This window comes from Heterocephalus glaber, unplaced genomic scaffold, assembly GCF_053883595.1.
Source record: "Heterocephalus glaber isolate CG9 unplaced genomic scaffold, H.glaber_assembly_v1.0 deba00000818, whole genome shotgun sequence".
Classification (NCBI taxonomy): Eukaryota; Metazoa; Chordata; class Mammalia; order Rodentia; family Bathyergidae; genus Heterocephalus; species Heterocephalus glaber.
The window spans coordinates 7,276,341-7,290,605 of NW_028258164.1; the positions used below are offsets into that span (position 1 = coordinate 7,276,341).

The following is a 14,265-nucleotide window of genomic DNA, read 5'->3' on the forward strand; positions in this document are numbered from 1 at the left end:
AGAGCTCTATACTAACATCAGGGGATGTGCATTACGAGCTCAGGGCTGCCGAAGGGAGAAGCACAGAGTTATTCTTGTATTTGAAGCTTTATGACGATTCTATAGAAGGTAACAAAATATAAAATTTTACCTTATGATTATGTTATGAGATATAAATATGAATTCTATTATTTTATACTGGCTCTGTAACCAGCTAATTGCTAACATTTTTTGTTATTTCTAATAGTTTACCTGTAAATTCTTCTTGATTTTCTATATATGCCATCCTGTCACTTCTAAAAATCAAAGGAGTTCTAATTCTTCCCTTCCAAACTTTGTACTTTCTTTTTCTTTCTCTGTACCACTAGTCAAGATTTCTAGTACAATATTTTCAATATCAGGGGAAAAGTTTTCCATATTAAGTTATAAAGAAAAACTTCAGAGTAGGCTTTTTCTTAAAAGATACTACTTACCAAATTGAGAAAGATTCTATTTTCTAATTAAGCTCATTGTGCTAACCTTTCTATCTATGTATTGATTCATTTTTCTTACCTTGGCTTAAAAATTCCTAGAGAAAGGTAAAGATGAAAATGTAGGTAGAAAGTATTAAATAACAGCAAATTTATAGAGCTGTCCTAGTGGACATTTTAATCTTTTATAACATCTCAATAATTAAACCAGTATGAACTTCATACAAGATAAAATGTACTGACTTAAGGAACAGAAGAGGAAGTTCTAACTGGACACAAATATCTATGATTTCCTATCTGAATACAATAAGTAACACGTAAATGAGTGAGGAAAGGCTGGACACAGCTATAGTAGGGTTAATGACACAGCCATTTGAGGAAAGGCAGGTCTATACCTCACACTATACAGCAGTGTTACAACTTATAACTAGATGTGCCCCCAAGGCTTCATGTGGTCATAGGTGGAGCTTTTCGGTGGTGGCTGAATTTAGTGTGTATGATGCTGGGATGAAGGATATGATGTGAGGATTAAGGCTAACCCCATCCTGGGTGTGTGTGCTACCTGTCTGAAGGGCAGGTGGCCTGGATGGAGTATAAGGGACAGAAGAAGCTTGCTGCTGCTGCCTCTTTCCTGCTCTTCGATGCTCTTCTGCATGCTCCCTGCCTTGGTGCCAGCTGATTATGGACTGAAACCTCTACAAACTGTGAGCCAAAAATAAACCTTATCTCCTATAACTTTGGGCTTCACGTATTCTGTCTCAGCAATGATAAAAGTAACTAAGACAAGTAGGATACTATAAAAAAGTATTCAATGTATACTATAAAATATATACAACCAATACAACCAATCATGTTCTCGAAGACTACAATGACTATTTCTTTTCAGTGTTAAGAGTGGAAAAGACTTGACAAAGTCAGAATCCAGGAATCATAAAAGAAGGAAAAAACTGCTGAAATTTGGCAACACAAAAGTCAAATATCTTTATAGCAAAAAGTAACTAAGAAGAAAAAATTCTAGAAAATAGTATCATCTATTTGACGGAAAAAGAGCTATAAAGATATACTGGATAGGATACTGAAAAGATCTGCACGTTAACATGAGAGGGGCATGGGATGAACAGTTCAATTTTAAAAATACAAATAAACCAAATACACACATCCCACCTCACTCATGAGAAAAGCTTATAAAAGTAAACGGAAATATAATTTAATCACACTGTTAAAATTTTAAAAGTCTGACAGCCTATTCTTTTTACAAGGTTTTGGGAAAGAATCTCACACACTTACACTGTTGTCTCTGCCTTAAAATACATCCAAAATCTAATAGCTGCAAAGTAACTGCTAACATGGCTATATCATTTCTCGCTGGGATTACTCAAATAGCCTCTTATATTGTTCCTTCTTCCATCATTACCTCTCTAGAGTATATCATCAGAGACTAGATACCCAGGGGCAGCAGCTCACAATGGTAATCCCAGCTAATCAGGAGACTGAGGCAGGAGTATCACAGGTTTGTGGCCAGGCTGGGCAACTTAGCAGGACTCTATCTCAAAATGAAAAGGAAACAAAGTTAGGGGTGTAGCTCAGTGGTAAAGCTTCCCTGGGTTCAATCTCCAGTACAGCAAAGAAAACAGAAGTGATTCTTTTAAGAGTTGTTTGTAAGGGGGCAGTGATTTAGCTCAGTTGTTCCACCGCCTGCCTCGCAACCCCAAGGTCCTGAGTTCAATCCCTACTACCCCTCACCCCCAAAAAAGAGTTGTTTGTAGAACTATCCTTTCTCACCTCAGACTCCTGAAACAGATATACAATGTTCATAAATTGAAACACCCAAAATGATCAAGATGTTAATTCTCACAAAATTGACTTATACATTAGACTCAACAGATTCAGTGCAATATCAAAATCAAAATCTCAGTGAGCTCTTTCAAGATACTTAAGTTGCTTAAGGAAAAACTGCAAAAGGATTTAGAATATCCAGAACTGTTAAAGACAAACAAAATTGACAAACACACAACTTACTTTCAAGACTTACTGTGGAGAGATGCTTGTCAAAGCAGTGTGGTATTAGCAAAACAATAAACTCAAATCATCAGCAATGAAGAGAGTGCAGAAATAGACCCATACATATGCAGTTAATCAATACTCCCAATAGTGCCAAGGTAATTCAGGAATAAGAGTACTTTGCTTTCCTCAAATCGTGCTGATAGATCGGCATCTAAACTGGAGACCACAGATACTGCAGGTGTATGTTCATCTATTCCCAATATTTAGAGATTCTGCCAGGAAAAATGGCAGAGGCCTTTTCACTCTAAAATTTTATGTTTAACTACAATATATCTGGTCCTTTTCTGATCAGCAACTTTTATACCAGAATAACATTTAAAAGCTGGTTAAAAAAGGAATCACTCCTGGGTGTGGTGGCACACACCTATAATCCTGCCACTCGAGGGCTGAGGCAGGAGGATAGATGCCAGTTCGAGGCCAGCCTGGGCTACATAGTGAGTTCAAGGCCAGAATGAACTACACAGCAAGTCCCTGTCTCAAAAACCAAAAAAACCCCAAAAAACAAAAAGAAAAGTAATTACTAACACAGTAGAGGAAATAAAGTCTTTGACATTCTAAAAGAATACTATTAAAAAGCTTGTGAAAATACTTATTTAAAATATACATAAAAATGAAATATCTATAAAATTGTAATGATAAAAACTATACTAATATGACACAAATCTACTACAGGATTGATATACTAATTAGTTGACTAATACACTGGTTCAGTAATTAAGATCTTTACATGTAGAGTCATTCTAATGTGAATTTCACAAATTGTATATACTATATAACAAAGTTTTCTCATTTTTCTAAATTATTAGAAAAGGAACATAAAACTGTTCCTTTTCCTTTTATGAGAATATAAATATGATAACACAGTATGGCAGGGGAACAAGAAAGAACAGTCTATTCCAACTTATGTGAACAGAAATTAAATCCTAATGTATTAGCAAAAAGTCCTAGGAAAATATGTAAAAAGCAATTCTCCACATGCATTAGCAACTAGGGCCTATGTAACAATTCAAGACAATATTAGAAAATCCAGTATATTATTTGCAATAAAGGAAACAGCTATAGTCTCTCACCGGGAGATATACAAAAGTATTCAATATAATTCAATACATATTAATGGCCAAAAAATCTTGGCAAACTGGTAACTGGAGGGAATCTACTTACCCTGATAAAGGCTGTCTATGCAGACCTAACAGCAAACTTTAGAGTTCATGGTAAAACTGCATTTACCCTCAAAATTGATTCTATTTCAATTTCCCCTTTTTCATTTACTGCATAGACTCCTCCACGCTCCTAACTCCACAGAAATGGAGAATGAGGAGAACTCACCTGAGTTGTGTTCATGTTCTGTGGCACAGGGTAGAGAACCATGGAGGTTCAGCTGGAGGAACAAAAAGAGGTCAGGGTCATGAGATCTGCCTGCTTCACAGCTCCCAGATTTACTTCCCCAAATCTCAACAACTAATCCGGGAAGGTGGCCAAAGGAATAGAGACCTTCAGGCCTTGAAACGGCATGAGAAGGATCATGTGCAGGTGGCATCACCTGTCCCTATGCAACTCTGCAAAATTCGTGGAGCTGAAAGCTGTAGTTTTTTAAGTAAGTAAACACAAATTTCTCAGCATATGTCCTGCTAACAAAGATAAATAAATGACAAACAAAGGACTAGTTCAATTAAAGTATACCAAAGCATCAAGCACTATTCCCTCACTAAGGCTAACTTAGCAGAAAAATATTCCATGTGTGTCATTCATCTGCTTCTCTTAGTGTAGTGTTTACCCCTTGATACAATCCACAGAAAGCCTAAGAAAGGGGATGAGAGGCTTTAAGGCAAAGATTTTTGTTTGTTTTAACTGGTTGTATTTCTCAAGAAGCCCTGTGAATGAGATGCTCTTGGTGGACTCAGCTGTGACTGAAGTCACTGTTTCCCTCCTGACATTGTCACTACCTGCCTATCCCTCAGAAAGTCCCCGGACCTTTCACATCCAACATTTTTCAAGTTTCCAGACTCAGAAATAAGTAACTTTGGAAAACTGTATGTGTATCATCATTCTCAGATTCTGTGAAGCCACCATAAAATCCCTTGTGTCCCATGTGCTGATCACCTATGAGAGCAGTGCAGCAGCTGCCAGCCTGGAGAGCAAAGGGCCTGGGGCTGCCAAGCAACAGCAGAGTAACAGGTTTCCCAGCCAGGCTCCTCACCCCTCACCTGCACACCCCCCTCAGACCTCTGTGATGAAGTGGTCTTTCTTCGGCAACCAGTCACTGGCCCTCCCTAACTCACCCTGCTATTTTCTCTACTGTCACAGTCTATGGTGGCTTCTGGAGGTGCCACTGTCACCAAATCTAGCTCATCCTGGGCAGAAGCTGCAGAAGCAGCTTCCAACCATGCAAATAAGGGCTCTTCTCTCTGCTCGGGAGTGCTGGAGAGAGGTCCAAGGCCAGAGAGGTGTTCTCTTCCAAGCAAAGCTCCTTGCTGCCCGCTTCACAAGGGCTGCTTTGTTTCCAGGAGTTGGGACCTGGACCTGAACCTGAAAAACAAATTCATTTTAGGGGCAAAAACTTGACTTCTGGAGTTCATTATAATATTAGACCCAAGAGAGCCTGAGAGTGCAGAAGGGACCAAGAGCCCCAGTTAAGGGATCTGAAGAGACCCAGGTTGCCCCTGTGTATGTGACACATGTCAAGTTCTCATCTACATCTGCTTCCCATTCTATCCCTGTGCAGTTGGAGACAGGTCACTCTGGTCGGTGCTGTGAAGGATACAATATTGGTTTTAGACAGGTATGATATTAGTACCTGAGACTGGAAGCAAATCACACACCTGACCTTGAGTCAGAGCTCCCTCACACTGGCTTGTGACCTGAGCACACCTGTCCACCAACCTGAGCCTCCGCTGGTTTTTGTAGCGCAGATGGAAAAGCCAACTTCACAGAGTGATGTGAGGTTTATGTAAGTCATGCAACTCAAAGAGCAAGGTGTCTGCTGAACATACTAACAGGTGTCATTTCCTCAGAGCTTGATAACCTGCACTCGGCTGGGGGCTCTACAGGGATGACATATCTCAGTTTCAAAACAAGCCCGTGAAGCCGTCATTATTACAAACCTCGTGAGAGCCCGGATTCTCACCAGGTCATCCGCTCACAGTCATATGAGCTAGGATTGGGTTTCCCCACAACCCCGCTCACGGCTAATAGGTGGGGGTCAGCGGCCTCGACCCCGGCCTGCGCCGAGTATCTGCCAGAGGGAGGTCACCGACCCCGGCTCCAGGTCCCGCCCACTGTCCACTCTGAGGGAGGCACGGCCCGACCCGCGTTGTGGTCCCTACACCCGATCAGGTTCCCCAGAGCACAGCGCATTAGCCTAAGCCCGGGTGCGGTGAAACCCCGGGAGCTCTCCTCTCAGCCCCCAGGCACTAGCGCCCCCCGCCCCGGCCGCACACCGCGCTCCCACCAGGGTCCGCACTGGGTACTTGCAGAACCCACAGCTGCCTCAGCCGCTTGGCCCGGCTGAGAGGCCTGAGGAGTGGGTGAGGCTACCGCCGCACGCATGCGTAGCAGGAGCCCAGCGGCCGGGTGCAGGAGGCTGCGCAGTGAGTCAGACCCACTCTGGACTCCCCTACCTTGAAGGCGCTGGGTCCTGGCCGTTTCCATTTTGGGGCCTTCGAAGGGGGTGGGTGGAAGTGGGTCCAGCCCTCAAAGCTGCCAGTGGAGCCTGATTCTACCGCCAGAGTAAAGGAGCCCCGATCAGAATGTCACATTTTCCATAAGCCTTTGGGAATATTAAGAAAAATTACCGTGATTTCGTGAAATGTGAAAAAAATGGAGTTATGTAGGAATTTTTAAACTATAAGACATTGTACTGAAAAACATGGGAAACCTCGTCTATTCCCACTTGATCTGGAAAATCACAGAATTTTACATCTCGTGAACAAAACGACTCAAACATCCACTGATTGACAGCTGCTCAATCAGTTCCTCTAATTGAGCCAGTTTACAGCCCAGAACTCCTTAATTGAAGGAGAGGTCAGGTCCCTTTGGGGAATGACCCAGGAACGCTACTGAAAATTTATAGGGTTACTGTTTCTTCTAGGTATCACCACAGGGAAGATGCAGTTAGAGGCACAATCAAAAGAACCGAGTGGAGAAGAGCTCAAAGCTACAACAAAAAGATAGCAGTTAAGAAATTTTGCAAAATATACCAATTTACGGGTAAAGAGTGAAGAATAGGAGAATAAAGATAAAAGGTTAGAAAATTAGTGCAGAAGCCTCAACACTTGACAAATGCAACGGGAGAAAAATAGGAGTGGGAGGAACATGTGGGAGGAGATCATCTAAAGACATAACCTAGGACAATTCCATACAGCTCAAGGATATAAATTTTTTGAATGAAGCCCAGGCCAGGGTATATGATGAAATACAAGTGCACCCAAGGAAAGGTGATAGAATTTTCCAGGGACAACAAAGAGCCCGTATAGCAAGCTGACATTAGAACTTGTAAAAGCAACAACAAAGAGTCAAAATTCTGAGGACCAAGATTTTCTTTTCTTTTTCCTCCTTTAAAAAATGTATTTATTTATTGGACAACATCTTCACAAGTTCTGGCTTTGAACTTGGGATCCTTGTGCCTCAGTCTGCTGAGCACCTGGGAACACCGGCGTGACCCTGGCTGGGCCCAGTTATTTCTAATGTGGAATTCCTTGTTTACAAATAGATTGATCACATTTGAGGTGAGAATAATGGCATTTTTAGGCATTCAAAACCTCAAAAGAATATCTTCTTTGTAAGCCTCATACACAGCTTCTGGGAATGTGTTCTTAGGGTTAAGTGAATTAAATCAGACATACGTGTAAATATCGCATTGTTTCTCTGGCGTGAGAAACAAAGTGTAAAAAGGGCCAAAATGTATAATAGATAATTTGCAATAGGAAGAAAAAGTTCAAATTGGAAGGGGCACTAGGGAGGGGGAAGGGGAAAGAAAGACAGGTAAAGGAAGGGAAAAAAGAAAATAAAGATAAAATATAAACAAAGCTTTTGTAAATAGGAGGGGAAGGATTGAAGGTAGAGGAGGGGAATATATATCACGTACAGGTACAAATTCCATACGATGAATGTTCTCATTAGGTATATCTAAAGTGTACCGATAAACTTAATTCAATTTTTTTTCTTTAAAACTGTTTTCTTATGGTGCCTTACTCAGGAACAATTTGGTAAATAATACATGAGTGCATGACCTTAGGGAGTTCAGACTGTGGGTTAGAAGAGAAATTCTTTGTCAACACTTTATGAATCCTATTTTCTTTTTTGGGGGTCGTACTGGGGATCAAACCCGGGACCTTGTGCTGTTCAGGCAGGTGGCGGAACCTCTGAGCTCAATCCCCAGCCCATGAATCCGATTTTCACGATCACTGTATACCATTAAACGTGTGCCAGGACACTGTCCTTGTGTGCATTTCAGAAAGGGCTCCTATCTTCCGGGTGGTGAAAAGAGTTTACTAACGATCGCTTCATACACTTAATAGTTGTGTTCTAATAGCTTGGCTTCATTGAACTTGCCCTTCAGAAGGATGCAGAAGGACTGTACTCTATAGCCATCCCTGTGCTGGTGGAGGACCCCCATATTCTTGCAGGGTACAAATGAAATTCTCTCAGTGAGGAGAGGGGACTGGGGTTTGGCAGGCTACTTCGGCCTAGGCTGGACAGGGTAGTATTGTTTCCCCCTGGAGGTGTGTAAAGAGACCATTACTTATCATGAAAGTATAGAGCAGGGGTGATAGATGCATGCTGTTTCCCTTGGTCCATGCCATAGCCCCCAAGTTCTGATTGCATGGAAGGCTGTATTAGCTAGGGATAAGATGGCCTTAATGTACTCCCACTTGGCGTTCATACCTCTGTTCCAGTTTCACTTCTTCAGGAAGCCTTCCAGAGCGCGGTTCAGGTTGCCTTACTGGGTGCACTACTTCCATTTGAATGGAGTGCTTACTTTACACTACCTGAGTCAGAGGGTAATGACATCCATCCCTCCATGTGACAAGGATACAGTGCATGTCTCTCACACAGGGATTTTCTGAGAAGAGAAATCTTGGGTGTTTTCCATTACTATTAAATTGTGGCATATAGTCAAATATAGTCCATAAATATTTGTTGACTGAGTCCCTGGGAAGCTGGAGAAAAAGAAGATGATATGTTGATATCAGGAAGGAAGAGGACAGGGGAAAACTGGGAATAGAGTAGTTCCCAGGTCGGGAGAGGAGTGAGAATGAGGGATGGGTACTCAGGCAACCTAGGGTTAGTTCCTTGAGCCTGTGGTCAGTTAGACAGTTATTTGGGCTAGACTTCTAATTGGATGGGCTAATTGGAAACCCACAGGGAGGGGTTTCTCTCTGGACACAACATGCATTTTGTAGGGAATATGGATGTTACAATGCAACAGGAAGAGGTACAGGCAGAGGGTGGGATTTAGAGCATGTTGGTATGGATCATAGACTCAAAGGCACCCAGCACAACTGCATACTCCAGTGTTCTCCTGCAGTCCTGGGGTGCTGTGGACCAAGCCTGATGATGATCTTTTCCCTGATCCCTATTCCCTTTCTCCTCCATAGATTAGAGAGTCAAACAGACAAAACAGACATAGTCTGTTTGACTAAGATTGTAGATCCTGGATGGCAAAGCCCCAGGAGACAGTTACATTATGTATCCTTGTTCCTTTTTTGCACATGCCCCAATCTTGAGATAATCATGTTCAGCCTAGGCCACATGGGGCACATGGCACTAGTTACCCCACCTTCCTACACTATAAATAAACAGCACACTGGACACCAGGTGGCCATTAGCTCATCAGGCTATGGTCCCACCTGGTCCCAGCTATAAAGCTTAATCTTGGTATGTATCTTTCTTGTTATTTTCCATTTTTTTCTTCATCTCCAACCACTCTCCCTGGCTTTGGACCCTATGGTGTGCAGGTTGCAACACTGGGAAATGCATTCAAAGTCCACCAAGGAATAGTGGCATAGAGGCCACCCATTCTACAGTTCCAGAAGTTGGTGCTCCAAGAAATCAGGTGAGTGACAGAGCCAGGGATAGAAAACAGATTTATACTCTCCAGTTGCTTATTCCATGCTTCTTCCAATACCCCAGTAGTGTCCACATCTAATGATTCTGAGGTGGGAGACTATCTAGATTAGCCATGTAGGGTCAATATAATCATAAGGGCAGGGAAGTCAGAGAAGGAGATCTGATGACAGTAGCAGCCATCGGAGGGGAGAGAAGATACCTCTTGATACCCTTGAAGATGAAAAGTCTGCTACCTGTGGATGCAGCTGGATGCCAGAGATTGGAAAAGACATAAGGAGCCTGCAGGAACCAGCTCTGGTGGGTCATTAATTCAGAGACCCATTTTGGGCTCATCTTCCAGAAACGTACAATAATAAATCTGTACTGTGTGAAGGAATCGCATTTATGGATTTATTAGAACAGCAATAGGAAATGAACACAGGCAGTAACCTGAGCAAGTTGAAGTCCAGCCATTGGGCACTCAGGCCTGCAGGCATTATAAGGCTTTGTTGGTGGAAGCCCAAGGAGGACAGCTGTGTAGAGTCAGCCAGAGACAAGCATGACCTTAAGCCCAGGGACACTGTCAGAATACAGCAAGGAAGATAAATTCCACCACCTCACCCTTCATGTGCCAGTCTCCTGGGCTGGTATAGGGCCCAAACCCAGAGGAAGCTGATAAGACAGCTGTTTGCAACCAAAACCCAAGGGTCAGCAGCAAACAGTGGGATGGAGAGTAGACAAAAGAAATGGAAGAAGACAGTCATGATGTCATAAGACACAATAAGTCTTAAAGGGTCAGGAGACACAATAATGAGGCATCCCATGCACTGAATCAGAGGAGGATACATGAATTCACCTTAAGTGTAGAGCTGGTTCCCCAGTGCAGTGCTTAATAGCTTTACTGTGCATCACAATTGTGGGAAGAACTTGGAGAAATAAGAATGTTCAGACCTCACCCAAAGAAACTAAGTTTCCGTGTTTAAGATGGATGTGACTTACCCCTTGCTCTGTTCTACAGGTGTGGGTTATGTAATACATCCATATTTGCTATCTTTTCCGTGGTTTGCACAAGAGGACTCACTCAGGGTTAAACTATTACCCAACAATACACACAGCTAATAGAATTTGTCTAACAGTTGTTCATTTCTCTTCTGTGCCATCTGTACAACCCTCCAAACAAGCCAAAAATCTACACTTGATCTTAGCCAAAAGGCTGAGAAGTGATGACAAGCCAAAAATCTAAATATCCCCTCTTCTCCATCACCTTGACAATTGTCCCAGGGCCAGTCCCCAGGGCTTTCATGCACACGCCTGTAAGGCCCTATAACCCAGATGCTGCCCCCATCAAACCTTCTATTACTCTTAATCCAATAAGGGCTATGTAGACTTCCTTCCCACCCCACCCAACAGTGCTAAAATCCTTCCTGAGCATGTATACACTGGCCTACAGGTAATAATAGCACCATCAACCCTGTTCATTGTCCTGCACCTTCCCCACTCCACTCCAATGTCTGTTTCATTTCCACTGGTCCCAGAAGCCAAGACCTCAAAGCTTTTAGAGCACCTATTCTTTCTTCTCTCCCAACATTCCCAGTCTTCCTTTTTCTTACCTTTAGAGCCCAGCTTACATGGAAACTTCCAGGTTATTCTTTCCCCTCAGTTAGGGACATCGCATCCTATTCACCATGCTATCCCTTTGCCTTATGGTAATGGTCTACAGAGCACACATCACCGCCATTTTCTTTATTAGATCTTTTTTTTTTTGTACCAGGGATCGAATGCAGGTCCTTCAACCACCGAGCTAAATACCCAGCTCTCTTTATTAGATCTTATTTTCCCCTTGCTAGTTTGTAGGCTCTGTGTTCTTAGGTCTTACTGGGCTAATTTTTCATGGATGCCTGCCAAGCACCTAGAACAATGCTGGGAATATCATAGGACTACAGTAGATAGTCGTTAAATGGATAGATGTCCATGAATGCTATCGAACACACATTGTGGTCAAAGAGAGTCAAGTGTGCTGGTCATTCTTCAAACTGTTAGGTTTTGCACCCTTTCCCGGTTTGCCTGGTGCCCAGGAGGCTGACTCCTCTGTTTTGCAAAGCCCAGACCGTCTGGGTGGCTGGCTGCCATTTCCCCAATAGTAAGAGGGAGGATGGGAGGAGGGAGATTTGAAGCAGTTTTTCCAGGTCCTTGGGAGCTCCTCTCTCAGAGAATACAACCTCCCCGTCCCTTGGTAATCTCAGGATTTCATGGTAAGTTTATCTTTGTCCCAGGTAAATTTGCTCCAAAAAAGACTAAAAAAAAAATTAAGTGGATTAAATTAAAGTCATTAAATATTCTTCATGCGTAGTAAGGCAAGATTAAAAAAGAAGGGACAGTCTATGAAAATTTTCTAAAATATGAAAAGTACAGTATTAAATTATATTAAATTATATTAGATTATTATTTATCACTTATAAATCAATAGCTAAAAGTGAAATTCATGAAAATTGAGGAATGTCTTTGTAAAAGTACTTATAATTTCACATTGCAATGTAACCATTCCAGAACATTTTATGCTTATCAAATATGAGATAATTTTTAAACATGAAAGAATTGTTGTAGAAATACAAGAGAGACCCCCATTTTTGCTGCTATCCCCTTTGCAGCTTCTGCAGAACTAGCCAAAACCATGATCCCAGGCTTCTGTAGGGAGCTGTTGCCACTACCTTCGACCCGGAGCTGATCACACACAGACCAGCACCATGGAGAAATAAAAACATGATTCTGAATGACCTAGACGTCTACTCTAAGAAGTATAACTTCCTCACTCATACCCAGCCTAATAAGATGGCTGTCAAGAACAGTGCCAGCATGCAGGAGAAAATGAGGGTGTTAGGCATCACAGACCCTGATGAAATCATGTCTTAAAAACTATGTTTGGTCACATTTGTGGCACAACTGCTCAGCAACAGAAATAGCTGCACTTATCCCAAGGACTCCAGACAATTTTCACCTACACCCAGATGGAAATGGGGCACAGAACTCATCTTGGAGGCTTGCAAACCAAAGTGACATATGACCTCACATCTCAAGGGTTCATTATCAAGAGTCCTGTGGTGACCTCCATTAAGTGGTGGCAATACTGCAGTTCTTGCCCAACTGACTACTCAAGGGAGACACTATGGATCATGTACCTTCCTTGTGTCTATTCCCAAAATTGGGACCCACAAGCCATTGCCAGGTGTTACTATTGAAGACACTGACCCAAACTTTGATTATGACGAAATGGACAGCTACTGAAGATGGACAGCTACCGTATTCCCACATAAAGCATCGTGATGAAGTATCCCCAGTTGAAGCCTGCCAGCAGGTATATCAAACCCGGAGTAGCTGAGTTATGGGACCATGGTGTTCACTGGGACCTTTCTTGTGGGAGAAGCAGTTTGGTGTCTCTTCAAGGGGCACACCATTGTCTTTAGATACAGTGCCATAAGGTACCAGTCTGCAATGAATCCAGATAAACCAGAACCCCAGATTTTGGACTTTCAAACATAACAGTATCTCTTCCTACTCCTGGCTATTGCCTTTGCCTTCCAGTTTGTAGGCACATAAATGAAGGAGACCTGTCATTGGATTAATGACAGCATCAGCCTTGGAGACCTGAGTGAGCTGCCTGAGCTTCAGGTCCTCACTACAGGGCTTAAGGCTTTCACCACATGGACAGTAAATGCTGCTATCAGAGTATCAGCTGGCTAGGCACAGCTGTTCTCATTGCAGTGGTGTTCCAAATATTTGTTTCTTTCACAAAGAAAATTTTCTAGCCTGCACTTTTGAGGGAGAGAGCCCCATCATGATGCTACAGACAGGTTCTTGATGAAAGCTATGACCAGATACAGACAGGGAAGTTGATGTAAGGCGTGGTGTCCAGCTTGAAGGACCTGCTCAATCAACACATCCAGCCCCAGGAGGTGGCTGTCTAGCTGACAAGGGTGGATATCAACAGCCCTGAAATCCTGATGGAAGCATCAGATATAAGCATCCAGATCAGTAGACATTGCTCTTAGAATCCTTCAGGCTGAAATGAGTCACAAGAAAAGCAAGAAGGTAGCCTGGAACCTAACTTCTGTGGATCTTGTTCAAACAAGTGAGGCTCACTGCTAATATGGGGTAGTTGAACTTATTGCACAAAACCTCCTACAAGTTCAAGATAAATCCATCCAAACTGCCTTAAGGAATTTGATTCTCTTGTATTCTCTGTATGCACTCAGTCAGAAGGCAGAAGATTTTCTTCAGAAAACATGACAGGGTCTCAGATTACTCAAGTAAATTGGCATTCGGAGTTGCTCACTGTAATTCGCCCCAATGCTGTGGCTTTGGTTGATGGATGTGACCTTAAGGACATAATACCTGCTCTGCTCTTGGCCTCTGTGATGGGAATGTGTATGAAAACTTGTTTCAGTGGGCCACAAAATCCCCACTGGGGCTGGGGATTTAACTCAGTGGTTCCACTGCCTGTCTAGCAAGCACAAGGTCCTGAGTTCAATCCCCAGTACCAAAAAAAAAAAAAAAATCCCCACTGAAGAAAATAGAGGTCCCCAAATCTTACCACAGCATCTGAAGCTGCTGCAGTTCAAACTATGAAGTGTCACAAGCACAAACTTAATCTGCACCAAAAAGAAGCTACACCTCCTACCTGACACAGAAGTCTGCAAAGTCTCCATTG

At 42.6% G+C, this 14,265-nt stretch overlaps 1 protein-coding gene and 1 pseudogene across 3 annotated transcripts in view; one reads left to right on the plus strand and one right to left on the minus strand.

Moving 5' to 3' along the window:
• LOC101716119 (uncharacterized) overlaps positions 1 to 6,090 on the minus strand; it is a 41,227-nt gene extending 35,137 nt beyond the window's left edge. The window contains exons 1-3 of one of the 3 annotated variants that reach the window (XM_087207589.1): positions 5,962 to 6,090; positions 4,793 to 5,039; positions 3,840 to 3,891 (exon numbers count right to left, since the gene is read on the minus strand). In XM_087207589.1, the coding sequence (XP_087063715.1) occupies positions 3,840 to 3,881 (42 nt within the window). In that variant the 5' untranslated portion in view covers positions 3,882 to 3,891; positions 4,793 to 5,039; positions 5,962 to 6,090. Of the gene's footprint in view, positions 1 to 3,839; positions 3,892 to 4,792; positions 5,040 to 5,614; positions 5,929 to 5,961 lie in introns of those variants that run through there. The other 2 variants (XM_087207590.1, XM_087207591.1) reach the window with 2 other exon arrangements.
• On the plus strand, positions 3,880 to 14,037 carry LOC101715541 (peroxisomal acyl-coenzyme A oxidase 1 pseudogene; annotated as a pseudogene).
• The last annotated feature ends 228 nt before the right edge of the window (positions 14,038 to 14,265 follow it).